This window comes from Zea mays, chromosome 1 (assembly GCF_902167145.1).
Source record: "Zea mays cultivar B73 chromosome 1, Zm-B73-REFERENCE-NAM-5.0, whole genome shotgun sequence".
Classification (NCBI taxonomy): Eukaryota; Viridiplantae; Streptophyta; class Magnoliopsida; order Poales; family Poaceae; genus Zea; species Zea mays.
Window position 1 is genome coordinate 61,137,402 of NC_050096.1, and position 25,281 is coordinate 61,162,682.

The 25,281-nt window shown below is 43.6% G+C and overlaps 2 protein-coding genes across 2 annotated transcripts; one reads left to right on the plus strand and one right to left on the minus strand.

Moving 5' to 3' along the window:
- Positions 1-349: 349 nt before the first annotated feature.
- On the plus strand, positions 350-6,415 carry LOC732834 (terpene synthase8). Its single transcript, NM_001112442.1, has 7 exons — positions 350-409; positions 4,008-4,263; positions 4,397-4,793; positions 5,073-5,291; positions 5,398-5,536; positions 5,640-5,891; positions 6,119-6,415. The coding sequence occupies exons 1-7, from the start codon at positions 350-352 to the stop codon at positions 6,413-6,415; spliced, it is 1,620 nt and encodes a 539-aa protein (NP_001105912.1).
- A 678-nt stretch (positions 6,416-7,093) lies between these two features.
- Positions 7,094-22,522, minus strand: LOC103634981 (beta-adaptin-like protein C). The gene is made up of 15 exons (XM_008657559.3): positions 21,917-22,522; positions 12,278-12,475; positions 11,933-12,046; positions 11,588-11,838; positions 11,364-11,499; positions 10,516-10,695; positions 10,348-10,440; positions 9,861-10,072; positions 9,669-9,732; positions 9,398-9,577; positions 8,993-9,085; positions 8,522-8,910; positions 8,218-8,407; positions 7,925-8,128; positions 7,094-7,740 (listed from the first exon to the last, which is right to left on the minus strand). The coding sequence occupies exons 1-15, from the start codon at positions 22,001-22,003 to the stop codon at positions 7,444-7,446; spliced, it is 2,688 nt and encodes an 895-aa protein (XP_008655781.1). The 5' UTR covers positions 22,004-22,522; the 3' UTR covers positions 7,094-7,443.
- Positions 22,523-25,281: the final 2,759 nt, after the last annotated feature.

Below are 25,281 nucleotides of genomic sequence, written 5' to 3' on the forward strand. Positions count from 1 at the left end.
AGGGGTACCGCTGTACCGGGTACAGCCGTACAAGGAAATGGAATTGGAAACCGCTCGGTGCTGTGCTCACAGGGAAATGGAATTGGGAACGTCAATCACGCGCGGCAGGTTGCGCGTCGTCAAGATTGTTGCGCGCCTTTCAATCGGCTCCTGTGGCTAAGGACGACATGTGGTTTTCCTGTGAATCACATGTCTCCTAACCCCATTATTTGCTGATCTGTAGTTAGGCGAGAGCCACAGGACAGCAGCTATAAATATGTGCATTGTAGTGGCCACATACCCCGCGCACTTGGGTCACAACAGCTCACGCTACTCAGCTCGATTTCATATAGAGGCGCTGACGACAGCCATGGCGCCGAAGACTGTGTGGGGGTATTTCTTCATCGATTATATCCCAGAACCATTACAGGCATGTTCATATATCATCTTCCTAAGTCGTTGGCTTAGTCTTCAATGTATCGTTCGTATATAGCTAATAAGCAACGTTTATCTGCATGTACTATTGTTTCAACTAGAAAGGCCCATATAATGAAAATGTGTTTCATGATGTTGGTTAACTTCATCCTTATATTATTAACCCATGCATGCATATTTATAACGCTAGTGGATCAATCAGAGCGCTCTCACACATAGGATAACATCTTAGCCAATATAAACACTAATTGTCGTTCACATATGTACATTTGTACATCTGGTGCATTTCTAACACAACGGGCATATAATAATACTTGGTAGAACTTGTAGTTATGATATTTATCAGTTACTAATCTACATGCTTTGCCATGTTTATATGGAACTTTTGTGTGTCTTCATTTGATATCTTGGTCCAAGGCTTAATAGAGTACCCATGCATCAACAAGGTGTTTGTCTCGAAGGAACCTCTGGGTTAAGTGAGCTTAGGCTAGAGCAATTTTGGGATCGGTGACCGATCCAAAAGTCTTTTCGGGTGCGCATGAGTAGGGACAAAGTGCATACAAAAGACTTGTGTTGATCTGTAAGTATGGTCTATGATTTTAGAGTATTGCCAGGAATAAGTACTGCTGATTCGAAAGTGAACGGCACTTCAGTATGCGTTTAGTTGAAACCTTGCTCTAAACTGGAGAAATGATAATGGCAAAATTGCCAATGGCTCCTCTAAACTGTGGTGTTGCAGCTTGTTGCAGTCCATTTCTTATAGTTTTTTATTTTCAATATAACGAAATGGACTGACAGCAGTCCCTAAATTTGTGAGGTGGTGTTATCTTGATTCTAAGCCTTCATTTTGTATATCTGAATCCCCAAACTTGCTCTTTGTCTTATCACTAATCCTCCCTCTCCTCTCTCTCTCCCGTGCTATCCGTCATCCCTCACCCATCGCCGGTGCGCCCGTCGTTGTCCCTCACATCCATGCCATCCACACCGACCACCACCACTATAGGGAAATAATGGTAGATGATAGCGGATTGGCAGGACAGGACAAGCCGCGCGCACAGGGCCAAGCGTGTCCCTAGTCGTCCAATGCTAAGGCCACCGCCTAGACTATTGTCATTAATTCATTATCCTTTGTCCATGACGTTGTTCAACAGGCCTCTTTTCCTTTTCCTCTTCACACGCTGTGACCCCCTTCTACCGACACAATATAGAACCGGTGGTGGTGCAGTAACTATTAGGGTATGTACCACCCGAGACTCTGATTTAGTTTTTAAAATACCAGAGACAACTAAGAGACTGTATAATATAATTTTAAAACTTTAGATAATAAATACAGCTAAAAGATAACATGTATAGGGAGTCATGAAAAGACGTCTCTTGTTTTTTTTTCACTTAGCCTCTTAAAGACCGCTCAAGAGACTGTATATTAAATGGAGTTGCACATGCCCTTAGAGCATCTCCAAAAGCTCCCCAGAGGTCTCCCTAAATCAAGTTTTTTTGGAAAAAACACAAAAAGTGTCTCCAACAGTTAACCTAAAGTGCTCCCAACTTTTTCATAGTCATTAAAACTCCCTCATTTGTAGTTACAAATGGGGTTTTTTTGGGTCCACATAAACAATCTGCCACAAGAGATCTGTTGGAGAAAGAATTAAAATCTACCCCCACTAATTTTTTTAGATAACCCTTAAAACTGATTTTCAGGAGTCATTTTCTCGGGAGCTCTTGGAGATGCTCTTATGCGGCTATCCATACTTATCTTACTCTAAATTCCTACTCTAAAAAGAATATTTTATCTTATTTATCAATATTTTGTTCACAACTACTCTATATCTCAATCATATACAAACTACCAGATTTTTTATCCATATATATCAAACACATCGGGCCCCATCATCCAACTCCTTCCCACCAACATGATTGCACAATAGAGTAGGAGAGAATAAACTCTGTAAATAAGGTTTCTCTTGCACACTTTAAATTTAGAGTGCCAAGTAAGATATGTGGTTGTAGCAATTTTTTACTGCATGCATAGTGTGCACTGCGACCAGCCATTCACGCGACTCACGAGGCCAAGCTACACCCATCGCGACTTTTTATACTAGTATCGCCATGCTACCAACATCCACATATGGGTGCTTGACACCACGTCATGCATGCCATATATGGGGTCCCTAGTTTTCGTTCTGTCGGCACCATACATGTTCGCTTCGAATTAAAACCCATTATTTAGACTGTTGTAGATACAATTTATACAGACAAAAATATTATATAAGTAATAGAAGTCGGTACCGATTAAAGCCAAACAAACAGTCATATGGCTTCGTTGGGTAACCTATGGCTACCATGTCCATAGAGAAGGTGCTCGTATATAAAGTCATGTTTGTAACTCATAGAGCTAATAATTAGCTAACTAACAAAATGTTAGCTGGATTGTGCCAGCTAATAAACTAATTGTTAGTTGTGTGTTAGATAACAATTAGCTAGGATATTAGTTGAGGATTTGAAACCTCCACAGTAATTTTAGCAGCTAACTATTAGATATAGAGGATTCAAACAGGGTCAAAGATAGATAAATATACTATAGGATTACATAGAATAGGACTTTGTGGGCTTCCGGCATAAGAAAAGCTAAATGATTAACACGAGACATCAGTTTATATAGGGCAGGGTACTAGGTCATGTAGGGCCTATTTGGTGTAGCGTCGAAGCTGCCACACCCAGCGCTCGATTTGGCCGCCACAACGGCGACGGCAAACCTATGACGCGTTGTGGCGTGGGCGGCGGCCAACCAAACAGGCCTGTAATACCATACTTCCTATGTAGCATGGTGTCTTGCGTTGGATTGCTAATTATGATATGTTACAAGTGGAGTACCAATGCATCTCTTTATATATAGTCCAAAGGATAGACGTACAGGTCGAGATCTAGTCGGTCAAGGCAGAAGAGTTCTGATCCAATTAGGGGTCATTTGGATCCATTCATTTTAGAGGAATTAGAATCTACTTAACATATGATCTTTAACATATGGTCTCGGTAACACTTCTCGAGTCCTGAGTTCGACTGTTCTCATATAGTCTACGGTGTCGCTTAATGATCATAGGTTATCTTGCTCCTATAGGTTGAGCTTTTTTTTTGTCCGCATCACCCCTATATCGACATGACGTGTAAGATAGCAGGTCAAGTAATACCTATTTTCATCACCTGAACCAGTTCCCCATTTAGGGCTTATTCGGTTAGCTCTCAATCCATGTGGATTGAGTGGAATTGGATGGGTTTAAATCTCAAATAAGTCAAACTTCTTCTTATTTTTTCCCAATCATATCCAATCCATGGATAACGGTATTAACCGAACAAAGCCTTAATTAAATCTCACCCCACCACACCGAGCCCACCCAAAAAATGATTCCCTCGTGCTGCCCCCACCTAATTAAATGTCGCCCCACCACACCAAACCCATCCAAAAAATGATTCCCTCATGCCGCCCCCACCTAATTAAATCCTCTGCTAGTATATCGTAAGTCATTGTGTTTCTTTCTATATATGTTTTATAAAGGATATGATCTATTGTCTTTCCTCTGCACCCCTGCAACTGGCAGGTTTCAGACAAACAGAGAGTCGTGGAACTGAAAGGGGAGGTGGCACGCCTCTTCGAGGACTGCAACTGCAAGGATGTCGTGGAGAGAATGAACCTAGTTGATGTGGTCCAGCGTCTGGGAATAGATCACCATTTCAAGGAACAGATAGACACGGCCTTGAAGAACATTCAAGGAGCTGAGTTCAATAGCTCGGATCTCCATGAGGTCTCCCTCCGTTTTCGCCTGCTAAGGCAGCACGGGCTTTGGGTTCCAGCAGGTGATCGATCTTTAACATACAGCCTTGTATTGTATCATGAGACGACATTCCATGAACACCTACGCACTTGTTATTTACAAAGCAATGATCTAGCATATTCTACGTGCATTAATCGACTGATTAATTGTTGTAGATCAATTCGACAAGTTCAGACGACAGGAAGACGGGAGCTTCAGCAGCGACATAGCTGACGACCCAAAGGGCTTGTTAGGCCTATACAACGCAGCTAGCCTTTTGATCCACGGCGAGGAGGTGCTCGAAGAAGCGCTCCTGTTTGCGAGGCGGCACCTGGAATCGATACGACGGGGTGGTGGCCTCCACGACTCCCCTTATTTGTCGGAACAAGTCGGGCGCTCCCTTAAGATCCCACTGCCAAGGACCCTCAAGAGGCTGGAAGCAGTGTCCTATATCCCGGAATACAGCAGTGCCGACGACACAACGTACATCCACCCTGAGATACTGGAGCTCGCCAGGCTAGATTTTAACCTCCTGCAGCATGTTCACCAGAATGAGCTGAGGACAGTTACTCAGTAAGTGTGTGGACTGACCCTGAGATGCGTTTGGTTGTGGGACAGCTGAGGACAGATAAGATAGTCGTCCCTCCAATTTTGAAGAACAATTGGAGATAACACTAGGATAATCATGTCCCAACCCTTAAACCCTGAAACAAACAACCTTATTTAAGGAACCGTCCTATCCCACTCCGTTTCTGTCATTACAACCAAACGAGCACCCTAAAAGTAGCTAGCTAGTGCTCCCGTGCGGCCAAGTGTTTTCTAGACTGATGGTAATTATATCTGTACCAACAGGTGGTGGAAGGGTCTTTGTGATGTCATTGGGCCAGACTACGGGAGGGATCGGATTGTTGAGTGCTACTTCTGGGCTTTCAGTATGTACTACGAGGAAGAGCATGCACGGGCACGGATGATCCTTGCCAGGTTGATCATGCTAGCATCTTTGTTAGATGACACTTTCGATGATCGTGCTACTTTGCAGGAGTGTCGGGAGCTCAACAAGGCTATAGAAAGGTTTTTACTAGCTTTTTTTTTGCTTGACCTTGACATAACGATCACAAGCTGGTGGTGTTTGGTTGGGGGAGGGAGAAATTAAAAAGATGGTTTTTTTTTTTGGCAGATGGGATGAGAGTGATGATATTTCTCTTCTACCTGAGTGCATACAGAAGTTCTTCCTGGAGGTGATAAGGAACTTCGCAGAGTTTGAGGATGAGCTGGAAGCGCACGAGAAGTACCGCGTTGCTTACGCTAGGAAAGCGGTACGTACGTACTCAAAACTAGCTTATAGCATCGTCTATTATTCTCTTCTCGTAATTAAATGTACGTACGTTAACGCCGTTTCATTCCTTTAATTCTATCCAGTACCAGCTCCTATCCAAAAGCTATCTCCAAGAGGTGGAATGGTGCCACCAGGGCTACACACCAAGCTTCGATGACCATGTCAGCGTGTCCACTGCGTCGGCAGGTATTCAGGTGCTGTGTGTTGGGATGCTTGTGGGCATGGGCGATGCCGCCACCAAGGAGGTATTCGAGTGGATGATTGGTAGCAATAACCGTGTCGTACGAGCGTGTGCAGAGGTGACACGATTCATGGACGACATGGCAGATTTCAAGGTATGTATGTACTATGTATTCTTCATTCGCTACGCCAGCTACATGCATTTTCAGCGGCCAGAAACCGTCGAAAATAGGTCTTCTGCCGCCGAAAATAAGCTAAGATCAATGCCGCCAAAAATATTATTTACATTGTAGCTGAGATCAAGCGCCACCAAGATCATTAATTGTCAACTGATTAATCAGCTTCCTCTACATGCTTTTTTTATTGATGATTCCATGTATAGAGAGGAAAGAACAAAACCGATGTCGCCACCACCGTGGAGTGCTACATGAAGGAGCAGAATGTCACGGGCGAGGTCGCCTTTGACAAGATTGGGTCCTTTGTTGAGGACGCATGGAAGACACTAAACCAAGCAGCGCTCGTTGGGGACCGTGCTCTGCTTCCGGTTGTGCAACGAGTCGCCGGCCTCGCGATGAGCATGATGGTGTTTTTCCACGGCAAGATTGACCGTTATACGGACAGCGAGCATCTCAAGGAAACGCTGGAAGACCTGTTCGTCAACCATGTTCCCCTCTGCTAGCTAGTACGCACTAGCTAGCGGTGGCCGGAGTATATATGGATTATACTTACCGTACGTACCATCTATGTTGTGTGTGTGAAGGATGTTGGTAATAAACTAATAATACACAGACCTTGGTAAATGGGACATGAGGATATATATCCATTGTACTTACGTGTTTGCATGGGAAACCTATATATATTATCTTGTCTTAGTTTGTTCTTATGTGTCTCCATGTATTGTTGTGTTCTATTGATATCATTCTTAAACTCATAATGGAGAGCTAGATTATCCTTTGGCATGCTACCAATTATTTAATATGGTACCACATAGGACAATGTCAATAACGTTAAGGAAAGAAGAGATGAAAACTAAAAAAACTAGCTGTCTCATGTAAGAAATTAGGTCTTGCACAACAAACAAAGTTTAATATACTAAATGGAACTCATTGAAAACAGACAAGATAAGAGTGGGAGGAAGATGATTGGTAGAGATAGGACAAAGTTGATTGGAGGAGTTTATTTCATAGCCAAATCTATATATAATATATTGTGTATTATGAGCTATAGTTTCTTAGGTGGTGTCTGCAGGACATAGGAACCTATCATAGAAATCACTAAGTAGTTTTTTTTTATGTAGACTATTCTTTTAGGTTTGATGTAGTAATTAGATAGAATTGTGGTCCATTTGAAAAATATAGATACATCACCATTAAAATAGTGATTGGGTTGCAGGGAAATTAATAACAATCCACAATCGTACCAGTTAATCTATGCTTATTCTACTTTTTCGTCACCTACAATTTCATCGCTTCATACAACATGGTAAGATGTACAAATCATGCAAGGCATGAACACCTCCAGTATTTCTGGTGAAAAAACTTTGGAACCAGGAAACTAGCAGTTTAAATACTGTAATCTAATACCAAAAAAACTACAATTCACACCAGCTTCCGTGAAAAATAAAATGCCACGTCCAAACACCTATAGCAGCTCATCGACTGGTATTTTTTTTGTAGAACCACCGATCCAGATCCATTAAGTTTGTCGTCACTTGGTGAGAGCCTCCATAGCTTCAAAGAAGAGAGGAACCATCTCCCTATTTGGTGTTTTGACTGCACACTTCACACCAGGAACACCAACCACGGCTGTAACCTCTATAAGGAAGGGGATTCCACGGGGCATCTTCGCGGAGAGATACAGAACATCCATGTTCGCATTTTTCCGCTTGGCTATGAAGAACACATTTGATGCTACGAGGCGCTCAACAGTAGCATCTATGCTGCTGATGACAGAGCCCGGGAATTCTTTTGTAAATTCATTGTCATCAGGCAAAGATTTCCAGGCCTGCGGTCATATACAGTCACTTCAGATTTCATATGAAAGAACCAAACATGGGTGTCTTGAATCAACTGTTGAGTGACTTTAATCAACTAGTACTGTAAGCAGTACATCACTCGCCTTGACTGCCAAAACAAGAAAAGGAAACAGGAAAACCACGCAAACATGAGTTCATGAGTTCGCTTTTTACCTCAAGAAAACCAGCTCGTTCCATTTTTCCATCTTCACCAAAGAAAACATGCAGCGGAATTTTGTCATTGAAGTACCACACTGGCTGCTGATTATTTTTCACAGCAACCTGTAGTAGCGAGTTTGGTGCACCAGGGCTGATATTCTGGAACGGGGTCATTTGTAAAAGTGTCCTTGTTGATTGGCCTGGTTGCAGTGGAGTAACCTTAATCACAGACAAACATCGAGCTCAGTCCATGAAACTCAAACAAAAAAGTTGTTGGTGTAACTTATTGAATATAATCACTATAGAACCTGAAGTGCTTCACCAGCAGCAAGACCAAATGTGTTCTTGTTAAACTGAATCATAAATCCATCTAGGACACCTTGGGTGCCATTCTCAAAAGATATGTCATAGTATATCTGGCCATCACGCCGTGTTAGTTGTGCACTAATTTGCAGTCCTTGACCTGTAGTCGAAGGCAGTAAGACAGGTAGTGGAGGGCTGCGAGAGTAGAGAATGAGATATCGATATGGTCAATTACTTGTACACCATACACATAATTGATGAGTATACCAGGTTAGAAATCAGATAAAAACCCATTAAAATATTACTTACCCGGAAGGTGCTGCAGGTTCATCAACAGGAACAATAGCATTATCTATACCCATCAAATCACCTAAAAGGTCTGGCATTGCAGGTGGGGATGCAACCGCCAGCTGCTTCACGGGTACATTAGAAGAAGTACCAGCACTAGATGAAGGTGATGCCCCATCAACACCCTGGGATGGGGACTCCGAGTACCCTGTTTCAGCTGTATCAGCAAACTCTTCATCATCGGCCCTAGGAGCAGCCTTAACACGGCTGACAAATGATTCTGGGGGCTTATGATAAACTGATGAAAGGGTAGAAATGTTTGCTAGCAGCTCATCAAGAAGTGATGAGTCAAGCTGGTTGGAGTCATCACTGATCACAGGTTTCTCCGCCAAAACAACATCTTTCGCAGCCTGCAGAAAGCCAAATATAGCTCAGTCGGTGGATATTTATTATTTAATAAATCATCAGTCGAAAAGTTGAGATATGCAATACCTCAGGATCAGTAGACAGAAGTCGCCAATATATGTAAGCTCTGTCCCTCAAATCAGGATTATCTGTTTCAACTGTTGCATTATTGAGAACAGCCTACAGGCAATAGCTTCAAATTAGCAGTGAACTGGCGTTGAACAAGACTCTTGATCATGATATCGAAGATGAACCAACATTTAGAGAAGAAGGAAGCAACTACTTGCAACAACGGTCACCATTATTAACAGTGTTCTCAAGACATCAACATGTCATCAATGCAAGGCTGAGAGCCCATGATACCAAATAAGTAAATATTCAGACACCTTGAAGGCTTGAACCAAGTGGAAAGCTGTCATGTACTCAATGATCTCTAAAAGTCTAAACAAAATTGCAAAGATAAGTAAACATGTAAGCATCTGAAATATCAACCTGAATCATCTGTTGTGGCCCCTCTGTTGGCTTCTTAAGAAACAATTTAACAGTAGCGGTTAGCAGCTGCAGTTGAACTAATGCTGGTTCTTCAGGGAATGTTTCCAAGAAGCTCTCAAGAAGTTCATCTGCATTGTCAATTCTTTCAGCATATTCTCCAATTATCCAAATCATGGATGCCTAGAAAAATTAAGACACGTAAGCGAACAAAAAAATTAAGCATCTAAACAAAAATACAATAAATTACTAAGATATGTGCATTGACTAAGACCTTAGCCTCTGGTTCATCTAAAGTGTCCAGACTTTCACAAAGTGTAGCAATGATAGACTCATACCTGTAAAATTCAGTGAGAACAAAAACAGTTATCATATACACACACCATTTCTTTTGCAGAACAGAAATGGAGTTCTTATAGATTGATAGTCCAAAAATATACAGCAAATTAATTGAGAAGCAACTCACGTATTAGGGTAGCGTCTGAAGATGTCTTTGATAACAATTATAGCTTCCTGAACAACATAATTAACTTTTATCTTAATCAGCTCGAGCAAAACGCTGATGCACCTTTCAGCAGCTCTCTCCAATTTAATTGCACATCTCCCAATCGCACGAACAGCTTTCCGCACAAAATCAACATCAACCTCTGTGGCATACTCCTTGAATTCCAAGAGCACCTACAAGAAGCTCTGTCAACGCTTGAACAGAGAGAAGTCACCTAGTACCAACAGAACTCTTAAGTCTCTCATAAGATAAACATGTCCAACAGATTTAGCAATTGAATTTCAAGTATAGGTATTAAAACAGTCCCTGAAATGCTTCTCTTGTCAATTTCTGTACTTTTCTATTGTATGGGGCCACAGATAAAAAATAATAAACCAGAATTGTAGCTGAAATCAAACATGAGCTAGAATCAACAGTAGCATACAACAAAAAATATTTGAATCTGTACCTGATCTATATTTCGATCTGAGGCAAGCTTTATCATAATCTCCAGCTTTTCCATCTTAACATATATAGGGTCATTGTACTTGCAAAAGAAAACCTATAGACAAATGCACTATTGAGTTAGAGGAACACACTGACATAATTGATGAATAAGAGCTGAAAAAAATGTCACCTTAATCTCATGAGCGAGTATTGTAGGCCTCTTTTGAACTATCAGATTAATGTTCCTCAAGGCTACATACTGAATTTCAGGCTCTGCTGACAAAAGAGTAACAAGAGGGGGAGCCATTTTCTTGCAGAGATTCCTGACTACATCCGTGCTCGTAATGAGCTCCATTTGTAGAAGGATTATCTAAAATCACACAGAAAAAACATTAACAAAAGCTCCCATCTGGGACAGAAACAGAATAATAAATTATAAATAGGCTAAGAAACTAAAAAAAAAGAGACAACAAAAGTATTTCAAAAAAAAAGAAAAAAAAGGAAGTGGTGCATTGTTAGTAGCTACACCCTCCGTTCCAAATTATAAGACGGTTCGGTTTTGGCTTTTCTAGACACATCGCTTCGTATCTAGATCGTGTATATCTAAGTGCATAGTAAAAAACTACGTATCTACTATATCTAGAAAGCCAAAGCGTCTTACAATTTGGAATGATGGAATACATGATATCAAGTAGTCTAACTACAGTTCTTATAAAAAGAAATTAGTCTAATGACAGTCTACCAGTAGTCAAATTCACTTGAAAGGTCAAGAAACAAAAAAATGCAAGGTCCATTGGTTCCAACAGGTCATCATGATATAAATTAATGTTAAACCAAGAAACAGGCCTACAGTCCATGCTACAATGCAGTGATGACTGATGAGTGATGAGGACTGAGAAGTTTATCTATAATTCTACATAGACCTTACTAGCCAGTAAGTCATGGTAAGTTACAGTTACTGAACAAGCACATAAATAAAACTGCACAAGGCCTAAACCTTATGATATTCTGGTAGATGTGAATCAGGTAAAAATGTACCTTGACAGCAGAAAGAACAACCGCACAATTTGCATGTTGGAGACGGGGTGTAACTCGTTCCACTATGTTTTCAGCTTCCCTGGCATCTGCTGCTTTATATCTTGACAAAGAATCCAAAATGAAAACTTGGCCCCACCTGCATAATTACCAAAATGTTAAAGGGCTTGATTTCGGTAAATTACCAAGATATTCAAAACTAAATATAGCCAAGGAGTGTGTCGTACTCTGTGCATTCATTCAAAGCTGTCAGAAGCTTTGACAGTGTATGGCTGGTGATTTCAAAGATTGGCTGAACACTACTATCTTGAATCTCTGCCAGAGCAGCAACAGCATTTGCAACAACCATAGGATTATTGTCAGATATTAAGTCCTTAAGGGCCTCCAGAAATCCTCTGTCCTCTACTAGCTCAGCGTTTATATCATAAAGTTTAGCAACGCAAATAGCTGCAGTCTTCCGTACATACGGATCGTCATCCTGAGGGAACAATTTAAATATATTGCCATTTAGATCATTAGATGGAATAGGGATCAGCTTGATTGAACAATGTTCTAGAAGGACAAAGAAAGACCTTGAGGCATCTTTGAAGTGGATCACAGAGATACTCTGTGATTTTGTCCACGCGGATACAACCCATTGTCCTAACAGCCAAAGCACGAATCAATGGGTTTGGGTCTTGTGAATCCTGCAGAATATTCATGCCTCTGATTATATCTATAGTTCTTATATTTGGCAACGACTACTATGCAAGCAGCCATTAGGTGCAAGCAGGTCTCTTGGACCGTTAGATATAAATACAACCCTATATTTTGCATACAGTAATCATCTTTTTCTGCACAAATGATAATTGCAAGTATGGCTAGACTTTCTTACCTTAACAAATGTGATAATTGCAAATATGGCTAGACTTTCTTACCTTAACAAATGTGTTCACAGCAAGAATGGCAAGATCAGGTTGACTTTTAGCATAGTTGATGAGATACAAATATACTAGTTTCTTGAGCTCCAAGTTCTCAGTCTGCATGCAGTTCACAACATCAGTGAACAATGATGAGACATCCTTTCCTACAGTCATAGCAGCAATCACTTTCTTGACAGCATCTTTTCTCTTGTCCTGCAAGCCACATATTTGAAAAGAAGGTCAGATATCAGGAAATCTGGAAATGCAGAAATGTAAGTAATAGTTCTAAATTGGTTTCCATTTGCAGCAGCAACTATAATTTTAACATCACCACAATTGTGCAGTACTTAATTTGACCAAAAGTGTACATGGTGCACCTACCACATCACATAGTTGTATAATAATACACTTGTCTCCTCTAAATTTCAACAATACAGCCTAAGTGTACATAAATTGGAAACATGGATTTTATGATTTATCATAAACTAACTAATCTTATGACACAGTGACAGCATGCTGTGTATGCATCTCTCTTGCATGTGTTTTCAATGTTTTTTAGACATACAGCATTTACAGTATATGTGAAACACTTCGATGTGTAGCCAAAAAGAACAAGCAAACAAGGAGTCAGGGACATTTTGGCATCACCACGGGTATAAAGGGGATCTTAAATTCAGTAAACAAAGGTGTAGCATGTTCATTCTTACAACATGGAAAAGTGGTGAGATAAAACTAGAACACCTTACTGTGTCACTATTTCACATGATCACAACTACGAACAATAACATATAGATAAATAACTAAAAAACACTGAGCAAAAAGGTTCAGTTCTACAGCATTTGCACTTTTGCAGTTTACAACATGACAATATATTGGAAGCAATTGGAACATATCTCTACTACTTATTAAGGAGGCTGTTATTCCGTGTTATGTCATTCTCATTCCCTGTTCTGCCATTCCATTCCCCCCTCCCCGCACAGTTGCCATTCTCATTCCCTGTTCTGCCTTTCTCATTCTCTCCTCCCCGCATAGTCCATTCTCATGTTCTGCCACCATTCCCTGTCATTCTCATTCCTTCTTCTGTATTTCTCATTTCCCCTCCCCGCAAAGCCCATTTCCATTCCCGCGTACATCCCACGCCTAGCTAAAATTAAATTAAAAAACACAAATGGCTCTAAGGGGATTTGAACCCGCGACCCCTCAAGCAAATGTGCTCGTAGCTACCACTACACCATATGTGTGTTTATATCTACATCTATTTTTTTTCTCGAAAGCGCAGGAGAACTGCGCCTCATAATATATTAAGAAGAGGTAAAAAGAGGCCAAGAAAAGCCAGTACAAAACAGCCTCCTTACGGAGGCCAGTAGGAAGCATACAAAAAAGAATCCATTAGACTCTACTTAGCTCTCAGCTAACGGTAGCTAGATGGCAGAGCCCCTTGGCACCAGCGATCTCCCATTGCATCCTTTCCTCATTAGCAGCTTTAAGACTCATGGCAACACTGGGGCTGCAGCCATCAAAAACGCATTTGTTTCTATGCTTCCACAAGGTCCAGGCTCCCAGAATGATAAGGGAATCAAGCCCTTTTCTAGAGAGCCCAGCAGCAATATTCCCCACCGATTCCCACCAGCCTAGATATGATCCAACATCAGGTTGAGGAGTCAAAGAATGCAGTCCAAAATTCCGTAACAACAGATACCAGAATTCCCTTGAGAAGGAACAGGTAACAAGGAGATGATCAATATTTTCATCTTCTTGATCACAAAAGGGGCACTTCTCAGGATGACTCAGCCCTCTTTTAGCAAGTCTATCCGCTGTCCAGAGACGATTTTGTGCAACCAGCCAGATGAAAAAACGACATTTTGGCAAGGCCCAAGTTTTCCAAATTTTCTTGTAATGAGGGAAAATTACAGACCCCAAAAAGAAGCCCTCGTAAGCAATCTTTGCTGAGTAGATGCCATTAGGAGCAATACTGAAAACATGTTTATCCTCAACCTCAGGCTGCAGCTGCCAATCTGAAGTCATGTCCCACAACTGAAGATACTCTGTTAAGACTCCCACTGTCAGAGGACCTTTAATATCAGAGATCCATTTTCTGTCTGTAATTGCCTCATAGACTGTCCTGGTATTGATAATCCTCTTGGGTATAATATTATATAAACTTGGAGTAAGATCTTTAATTCGCTTACCATATAACCACTTATCCTTCCAAAACTTTGTATTTTTGCCATCTCCCACCTCAGTAATGACCACCTCCAGGAAGAAAATTCTAGCTTTTCTAGGCACTTTTATGTGGAGGTCAGACCAAGGTCGAGAAGGATCAGTCTTCTGCAGCCATAGCCAACGCATTCGAAGGGCCCAACATAATTCTTGAAAGCTAGATATGCCAAGACCTCCAAGCTGCAGTGGTCTGCAAACACGACCCCAGGCTACAAGACAATGGCCTCCTCTTGCCTCCTTCCGGCCCCTCCAAAGAAAGCCCCTGCGAATTTTATCAATTGCATCTAGACCCCATTTTGGAATGTCAACTGCCATAGCAAGATAGACCAACATGCTTGTGAGAACATGCTGCACCTGCACTCTCCTCCCAGCTCGAGTCATGAGATCTGCCTTCCAATTGGGGAGCTGATCAGCAATCTTCTCAACAATTGGTTGGAACTGCTGTTTGGTCAGCTTGTGTAAGGAAAGAGGCAGCCCCAAATAAGTGCAGGGGAATGCTGAAATACCCCCTGGAATCATGTTCTGGGCAGCTGCCAAGTCTTGTTCAGAGCACCTTATAGGATAGACTTTTGACTTCTGTGCGTTATTATGTAACCCAGAAGCATCCCCGAACAGTTTTAAGATATCCAGCGAGAGGGCCATATCCGCTGTAGAAGGGTGCAAGAAGAGAGCAACGTCATCTGCATACATGGAGACCCTGTGAAGTTTCTTTCTACATGAAAGCTGCTGCAACAGCCCCTCTTCTTCAGCCTTCAAGAACAGGAAACCTAGAACATCCATTACTAAAATAAACAGCATGGGTGAGAGAGGATCACCCTGACGAAGGCCCCTCCTATGTATAATACGACAACCTGGAACACCATTCAACAAAACTTGAGTAGAGGAGGTGACTAATAACCCACTAATGAGATCTCTCCAGATTTGACCAAAGCCCAGATGTCGCATTACTTCGATCAAGAATGGCCAGGACACCGAATCAAAGGCTTTGGTAATGTCCAGCTTCAGCAGCAGACATGCTTTGTGCTGTTGATGAAGAAACTTTGTGGTTTGTTGAACAAGCATAAAATTGTCCTGGATGAACCTTCCTTTAATAAAAGCACTCTGATTTGGTGATATCATCTCATGAAGCCTCTTGGACAGCCTAGATGCAAGGATTTTAGTGACTAATTTCCCAAAACTATGAACCAAGCTAATGGGCCTGAAATCTTTAACATTTTCAGCCCCATCCATTTTAGGGATCAACGTGATATATGCTGAGTTTAGCCGAGCAAAGTTCTCAAACTTTCTTCCCCAGACAGCAGAAATGGCAGCCATGACATCACCTTTGATTATGTCCCAACATGCCCTGTAGAACCTCCCAGTGAAGCCGTCAGGCCCAGGTGCCTTATCTGAAGGAAGCAATTTGATAACCTCCCAAACTTCCTGCTCAGAAAAAGGGGCTTCCAACTCAGACAAATCATAGGACGGCATTCCCAAATTCTCTAGATTAATACTTCTCTCCCTGGTTTCACTGGTCCCCAAGAGATTGGTGTAGAAAGAATCGATGCACTCAGCTTTCCCAATGTGACTAGTTAGGATCTGATTTCCGTCGACCAATCTAGCCACAAAATTTTTTCTTTTGCGATGACGAGCATGTAAATGGAACAACTTCGTATTTGCGTCGCCATCTCTTAGCCAAGAAATCCTAGCCCTCAAACGTGCCATAGTACGTTTAAAGGAGGAAAGCAGAAGGGATTGTTTTTTGAGCTTGTTCTTAAGCCAGAATTCAGCTGGGCTGAGAATACATCCATCCTGGGCCATCTCTAACTTGTGCAGAATTTCCTTGGCTAGAGCAAGCTGGGATCTCACATGACCAACTTTTCTATCACTCCATGTCTGCAATTTTTTAGCCGTTTCTTTCAGCTTACGGTCCAAGGTATTGAAGGGGCAAGTAGCAGCCTGAACTGAATTCCAAACTTCCGCAACAGTATCCTGAAAATCATCAAGTTTTGTCCAGAAGGCCTCAAAATGGAAACGCCTTCTGCCAGTTCTGTTATCTGAAAGACCTAGGATGAGAGGGCAGTGGTCAGAATCTTGGGAGGCAGTACTTTGAAGGAGGACATTTGGAAATAATATTTCCCAGTCCACTGAGCAGAACACCCTATCCAACTTGACCAGAACTGGATTTACTTGCTGGTTGGACCAAGTATATCGTCTCCCATGCAAGGGAATTTCCTTCAGGGCTAGGTCTTCAATTAATCTTTTGAACCTATTCATCATAGCTCTGTTGAAATGATTGGTATTCTTGTCAGAGGTCCTGTAGATGAGATTGAAGTCCCCAGCCAACATCCAAGGCCCTAAACAAGCAGTTCTGATATCTCTTAATTCCTGCATAAATAGCAGCTTCTCAGCATCCCCTTGCGGCCCATACACACAGGTTAGCCACCATGCAGTCCCATTCTCCTTACAAAACTGAACCGACACACTATGATTATCAATTCTGCTTTGCCCAGTCGATTTAAGATGGTGTCTCCACGCAACCAAAATGCCCCCACTAACTCCAACAGCAGGGAGGAAAATGTATTCACTGAAATTAGAACCCAGCATAGAAAGAATGGTATGGTAGGAGATATTCTGCATTTTAGTCTCCTGTAGACAAACAACATCCACCCTAACAGTTTCAACCAAATCCCTCACAGAGTCTTGTCTTACAGATGAGTTCAAGCCTCTAACATTCCAAACAAGGATTTTTGAAGGATCCATTAAAAAAATTACAGCAAGGGAGCAACCAGCACAAGACCCTACTCAAGGCTCCAAAACAGAAGGAGCACTCCAGCCAAACAAGGCTGCAAGGGCTTCAACATGACACTGAGACAGGGGTTGGGAAAACAGTTTGGCGTATGCATCAATAGCTTCCTGACTGATGCCCTCAGTTTCTGAAATAATGTGCAGGGTTGCCATAGCTTTTTTCATTGATCTTCTTCCTAGGTCCTGCATGTTAAATTCAACTCCAACCCCAGCCACTCTACGACTTCTTCGGGGAACAGCCAGCGATGAGAGTGGAGAAGATGCCTTCTTGTAAACATTGATGCATGGATTTGGCAGTAGAGCAGCCGGCCTGATAGCAACTCTGTTCAGGAAATACTCAGAGCTTGAACAACTGATCTGTTTTTCCACATCTGAGCTAACAACCTCCATTTCAGCCAAGTTATCCAGGACTTGCTCAGCATCTCTTCTTTCATCAACAATCACCTGGACAACCTCAGTATCCTGGCACACCTTGTTTCTTGACATTTTTCTAATATATACCTTCAGGGAAGTGGAAATCTGTTTCTTCCCAAAGGTCGCGGAGGAGTAAGAAACACTTGTCGGGGCTTCACTGTTCGCTGTGATTTTATGGGGCGAGCTAGAAACAATTCTCTCCAGCGTCTCCTCAGGCTGGATGTGAGTAGGCGAAGAGAATTTATTCAGGCCCAGCGACCCTATCACAGTGTCCTTAACTATGGGAGATAGCTGATGAGGCGAGTTCAGGTTGGTCATCTCCAGCGTCCCATCCAAGGGATTGTGGTGGGGCGAAGATGGACCAAACGATCCCAGCGGCCCATCAAGGGTTATAGCTTCTTCATATGGTTCCTGGTGGGGCGAGTCATGGCACAAGATTTCCAGCGGCCCTGAGACAAATGTTCCCAGGTGCGGAGAAGTGGCCTGACCCAGCGTCCCTTCCAACTGAATGTCAATTATCCCAGCATCGGGAGGAAACGAAGCACACACATTCTCCCCAAGATCCTCCTCGACTTCCACCCGAACCGGTGGCACAATTACCGCATGCGCGCGACCCAAAGGAAGCCGTGGGCCCAGACGCATCTGAACAGGCCGCCGTAGATCAACAGGGACCGGCCGCCGCCGATGCTGGGGATCTTGATCCTCAGGGTCATCATCATCATCAGGTTCCCTTCCCGATGGAGGTGGAGGAGGAGGTGGTGGGGTCGCCGATGCCATCTGCAGGGTCTTCGGTGGAAGGATATCAATGGAAATCTTATAGGTTAAGAATCTCTTTTCCTGATCATCTATCCCAGCCTCCAAGATGTGTAAATCCATTTTCCTGACCAGCTTTTCAGGATCAAAACACCAAGCTTTCACCATCAAGACTGAAAAATCCCTCATTTCCAAAGCTTCTGAATGTAATGCTTCAACCCAACATGAGTCCCTGAGCAACTGTTCAGCTGTAGATCTACTCCAAGCATGTTGAGGAATGCCAGTTAATCTAACAACAACCAACTCAGCCATCGACGATGAGGACGCATGAGCGAATCTGGACCATCTTTTGAGCAGCAAACTGAAACGGGGTCCCCTCAGAGGTCTTCCTTCGTTGAGAACCTTGGTTGCTGTGTCTTCATCCGGCAGAAACAGCAGGAAATCTTCAGGGTAGGTCTGATGAATCCTCATGTCCTCCAACTTGACACCAAAACGATGCCTCACCTCCTTCAACACGTCGGAACCAGAAACCCCAGGACGTGAACCAGTCACAGAGACAAACAGAGCACGACGAAGGGCAATTTCCTCCCTAGCAAGGTCTTCAGAAAATTCCAGAACGCAGGAGGAGGCAGAGGGTGGCCAAGGCATCTCAGGTCTGAAACAATCCAGCTGGGGGGGAGGTGGGCATGGCTGAGTGGGACCCAAATCCTGCGCAGCTGTACCTTTTCCGTGTTTGGACCGTCTTTTTTTCCTCATGGGCCGAGTACACATCTTGTTGTCTGCCACAGCAAATTCTTCCGACATTGCATGATCCTGTGAAGAAGCAAGGCGCTTCCAGACTGAAGCCTTTCTGCGAGACGGTTCCTGAAACTTATCCTCCGGAGAAGGAACCAAGTCCATGTTGGAGAGCCTCTGCCACACCGGAGGTCGCACAGGAGCCCTCGACCACACCGGAGCCTTCTGGGAGGTTTCCTGCCGCACCTGAAGGCGCGTCTTGACGCAGCCCAGACGCTGCCACACCGTCAGCTTCTGTGCTTTAACCGGAAGGGATGAGCACTTTGCCGCCCGGTGTCCAAAACAGAAGCATCGCAGGCACCGAGTAGGCCGCCGGCAGGAAGCAACGAGGTGGGAGGTAGAGAGGCAATTGTAGCACCGACCTCGGAGGTCCACACGGGACCCTGGACGAGGGAGATGCTCACCCCGAGACCTCTGCCTACGACCAACCACCTGCCAGCCTTCCTCACCCGCCGGGAGGGCCGCAGGAGAGGGACTGACGGCGCAGAGACTCGCCGAGGGAGAAGGGGTGGCTGCGCAAACCGAGCTGGAGAGGACAGCCTCTTTATAGGAGCGTGGAGAAGAAGAGGAACCTCCAGCCGAGGAGTCGCCGCACCATCTCTGAGCCTTGGACCGCCCATCCTGGGAGAGCCGCCGCCGTGACAGACTAGCCCCAGACGCCGAGGGGGTGGAAGACAAGGAGTTGGTCGCCGGTACCGGGGTGGTGACCGGCGAGGGGCTGGTGGAGAGGGGAGTGGGGAGGGGAAGCGTCCGGGCGGGGGAGGGGACCGAGGAAGGAGACGACCCGCCAGGGCAGGGAGCCGAGGCGTCGCCAGGGCAGGGAGCCGAGGCGTCCATATGGGCAACTCAGTTCAGATTTATTACTTTTTTTTATATCTACATCTATTACAGTAATAACATCTACTACATCTCTCCCGAAGCCCACATACTACCCGTGCACAGTATGTAGTAGTAGATAAGTATCACTGAGATTCTTGAATTATATTTTTGGATCCAGGGAATAGTATTTAAAAAAGAGTCTTGCATGCAATTTCTTTTGTTTGAATAATGTTTTCAACTTAAATTCTTTTTTGCATGTGTGACATTTATTCTCCTTAATATTTTTTCCATGAATCTGACTTGTGAGTCATTTTCATAAACCAACGCCAAAGATGAATACATGTATCTTACTTAGAAACCCCGAACAAACACCACTAGCAGGAGGCGCTCGCGTTGGCGTCACTCATCGACGACGAGAAGAAGTTTGACGACTGTCAGTTCGACCTCTAGAAGCAGTCCTACGTGGCCGCATGCGCCGCTGTGTACGGTAAGCTCCGGCGCAGCCGCCGCTTGGACGCGGTCCAGAGCAGCTGCACCACGCTGTCCATCGTCAAACAGGGGGACCTCATGGTCGTCGCCAACGACGGCACCATCACGTTGTCCAGCTCGTCATCCACCTGAAGCCCGACCTACCACGTAAGTTGCTACTGACCAGCCATGAATTCTTGTGCGATGGGACGACGGTCGTTGCTGACGTTGTGTGAGTGTCCTCGAACAAGATGTATGTAGAGGAGTAGCACATCCGGTGGTGCAACGGCCAGGTGTATTACCTCGCTGATGAGCCCGGGGTGAACTTCGTTTGGTAGCCCAGCCAAGAGTCGTCGGTACTCGCTGTGTCGCGCGCGTTCGATGACTACTATATCATCTCGGCGCCGGAGGTGACGCAGAGGAGGACCGATAGCAATGACCACTCGTCATCGTCGGGGTAGCTTTTGTGCCGGACTATCTTTAATTCTCTTCGCAAACACACACTTGCATTTTTGTTTAAGCAAGCGTGTATGGCGGTGTGTGACTGATGACTGACGATATACGAGGGAACTTCTACCGGCAGGTGTGGCAAATGCTCTTCAATGATAAGACTATGTAAATCGTGACATATATCGAAGTCTGCATGATACCGATGATTGCAATGTAGTAGTGAAACAACTAAATTAAAATAATAAAATTTATATATGGCCAGGATCACAAATGGATTATCAAACAATTTCTTATAACAATATAAGACACATTTTGTATATAAATTATCATGGTATTATATGTTCTCGTTGCAATGCACGGACACTCACCTAGTTATTATATAAATGTCTTCGGTGATCATGTATATGTGGGTATAAAAACAATATAGCAGAACATGGCAGAGGTAATCAACTGCACTAAGTTCCACAAGCATGCATTTCTTAACTTCTATACTAAATCAAAGGAATTGGTCAATGGTCAACAGCTTAACCCCCTGCTAATTCATATTGGCGTAGGATGAAACAATCAGATGATTCAAAGTTGTCCCTAGTAGTTCTCAGTGTCCATGTTTGAGAAGCACCAGAATTCAATCCATTTATTTATATATTCCAATTCAAACCCGTTTCAGTCCAACAAGGTCTATTGTAGCTTAAACAGACCGATGCAGCACAGAATTCTGAAGATTCCAGCTCATTCATAACTAACATAACACCGTGCACTTCCAGCGCAAAATCCCACCCCCAACACGACCAAACCCCACGAGAAAAGTAACCGAGACCCGCAGATCTAGGAGTAGACGCGTCTGGAGCCCCAACGTCGCGCCTGGATCTGAATCCACGCGCAGGAACCAATCGACAGGCGCGGCAGAGCACAGGAGGAGAAAAAGGTAAAGCGAGTGATGGCGGATACCTTATACTGGGAGTTGAGCTCCTCCTTGAGCTCGGGGATCTCCCCCTTCTTGGTGGTAGAGAAGTACTTGGAGTCGTGCCCGCTCATCTCGTCCGCCTCAGCGAGCCGAGCCTACCCTGTGGACGACGCTCGCCGCCTGCTCCGGACGCCGCAGCGGCGCCGGTGGTCACGGTGTGGACGCTTGCGATCTCGCGCGCGGTGTCGGTGATTGGGGAGAGGAGAGGCTGGAAAGGAGTTCAATATTTTGTCAATTTGAGAGATCGAGAGAGGGGGCGACGACGACAAGTCGAGGACGGTGGAGATCTGATCACCAGCTGCCCTGCCGCTAAATCATTTTCTTCTTTTCTCCACTGACTTTTTTAACTTTTCTGTGACTTTTAACAAGAAATTATCATAAAACCACGTCGGATGTATTTCACACTAACATATAGTCCATACTAACGCTACAATCTTGAGAAGGAAAGGAATCAACAACGACGATAGCGACACGAGGGAAGAAGTTGACGGTGGCAACGTGAGTGAGGGGAGGAGGCGGCGGGGAGAGAGAAGGGAAAGAAGAGAGATAATGAATGATCCAAATAATATTGTTCATTTGATTTCAGTGAGTAATGAGATAGGTTATCCAACTATATGAATTATTGTTTTGATGGTGTCAGGGATATGATCCTCGGTCTCTGGGTCCGCTGGTCAGCGAGCACACTGGAGAAAGGGCAACCCTGCGGCACAGAGCCTGGGGTCGGGCGTGGCGGAACCGGATAGGGGGCCGAGCGTGTCGATGGAAAACCACTCGATTGGATCCCACACGTGGCTCGAGACTGACCCGTCATAAATGACCGGTCACATTAAATCGTGTCTGGCGCCAAGCCACAACATGGACACTGGTCTGTCCCCCACTCATGACCTACGAACCTTTCGGGTCGCAGAGCACTCATGACCTACGAAGCCCCTCGATCTGTGGCGCATTTATGGACTACGCATCTCCCAGCGGCGCACTCATGGCCTATCGAGACTAGGTCTAAGTACCTAGGTCGCTGGCACGCGCAATACGAAGAGCCGCGCCGAGCCTTAGAGCCATGGGCGGGCCCAGGGGGGTTTCATGGGTATTCATTGAATACCCATGTTTTTGGTGATATATAGTGTTAGAACACTAATTTGTCAATAATGTATTACATAAAATAGCGTTAGAACACTAAATTCTTTAATCTTTTGAATTTTTGAATACCCAATCTCAAATGTCTGGGCCCGCTTCTGCTTAGAGCTACAAAGGCCAGGGATTCGGCATAGCCCAAATGATGGTGCTTGGGCCCACGACATCCGCACCGTCCATAATAAACAATATGGGACATCCAAGCGACCGTAAGCGTACATGACTTCACCCCACGGTAAGACACCTAGTGTTACCATCCCCTGGTGGCTCCTTCTTAGGAAGCCATCACGGGTCAACCCCTTTGCCTATAAAAGGAGGAGGCCGAGCCCCGAACTCAAGAGGTCCTAGGGCTCGGGCGGACAATGCAAGGACAGACCCCAAGGAAGACAACACCCAGAAGATCGACGAACAAGAGGAGAACACAGAGACCAGAGCCCTGTTGCCAAGCCAAGACTTAGCTAGGACTCCACCTTGTAACCACCTCTACCACGAACAAGAGACTTGAGAGCCTCTCCTCCCTCTCTTGTCTTGCTTGTAACCCCTACCACGAGCTTTGATCATCAATGGTGCCGGTAGCAGAAGCCACTGATGACGGATGTAGGGACGTTCTGTCCGAACCAGTATAAATCTTGCGCCCACCATGCACACCCTCCGGAGCTCGGAACATTCACAATAAAATTTACTTATCGGAGCGAGGTTCGAAACACCGACAGATGGTGTGTTGAGTATGAGTGCAATTTGTTTGATGGATTTAGTGGAAGTTATAGGTGTGAGAGTGACTTGGTTGGGTGAATTTTATAAAATTTACACTGGTGGATTATATAGTGGTATAGATGCTTCATATTTCAAAAACTTGTAGAAGAATAATTAGTCAACAAGTAATAATTAGATACAAAAGCGGTATTATTTAATTACTTGATTAAACTAACATTATTTGAAATAGTCCGCACAAGTACTAAGTTTGGTGGTGAGTATGGAATATGTTTGGTGTCTCCGACTATGCTAAGTAGGGTGTAACACGACTAGTTTCACCCTTACGACAATTTATAACTTTTTAACTTAGTCATTTGAGGTATCTTACACATTTTTCAATTGTCATACTATCTTTAATAACTTTACTCATTACATCTTATATTTCAAAGTCCACTCTGTAAACAGTACAGTTTATAATGTAAAACGATACTTTACACGATCATATGATCTACTAGCCATAGCCTTAGATAATATATTTGAGAGTGAGGAAGACATCTTGCATAGTGAAGAACATGAGAGTAGATAATCATGTGGTTAGCGACTCCATTAGTGTACAGAGAGTGATTTATTTGCATCTACCACCCTCATTAGACTTAATATGGACAAGTGAGAATTTAGTGTTTTGTTACTCTTGGTGATCAATGTCACCTATACAACAAGATGGTGATCGGGAGTGCAGTGATTATTGGAGAATTTATGATGACCCAACTTGAACTTATACACGATTGAGCAATTCACCGTGTCGAAGCAATGAAGAACCAACTCGTAGAGAGCACTTCGTACATGTGTGAACCAAGAGGGAGTGACACCCTTGCGTCAAACGAGAATTAAACTGAAAGCGATGACTCTTCACGACCTCGACAAAATATCAAAGAGTTTTATAATTCTTTCTTTATTGTACGTATTTACTTTTGAGTTTACACTTCTATAATTGGCATGATAGTTCAGTATTGAAAAATAGGATGCACAACTCTGTATCAAATAATTACATCAATAGACATTTAATATAAACTTATAAACATATGTTTAGGATCTAATTTATACAAAAAATAGAGAAGCATAAGTTACCTCCTCCCACTTCCCATCTACTCATTGATTTAATTTATACAAAAATTAGAAACTTAAACTAGAAAGGCAGAGAACTTGTGCATGAGTGGCTCACACATCATCCACTAGTACTAGTGATGATACCTCATGGTCTGGATTAGACCTGGGCAAAATAAATCGAAACCAAATAACCGAACCGAATTAATCGGAACCGAATTTGAATTAACCGAAACTGAATTAACCATTAGAAATTTTGGTTCCATATTTTAGAAAATCGAAAGAACCGAGATAGTTTCGGTTCTAAATCACAGAAAACCGAATTAACCGAAATGGAATAGAAGCACGATTGACCAATAGAATTTTAGGCATATGTTAATATAACTTTCTCAAATCCTAAGTATATAAGACTCACTCTAGT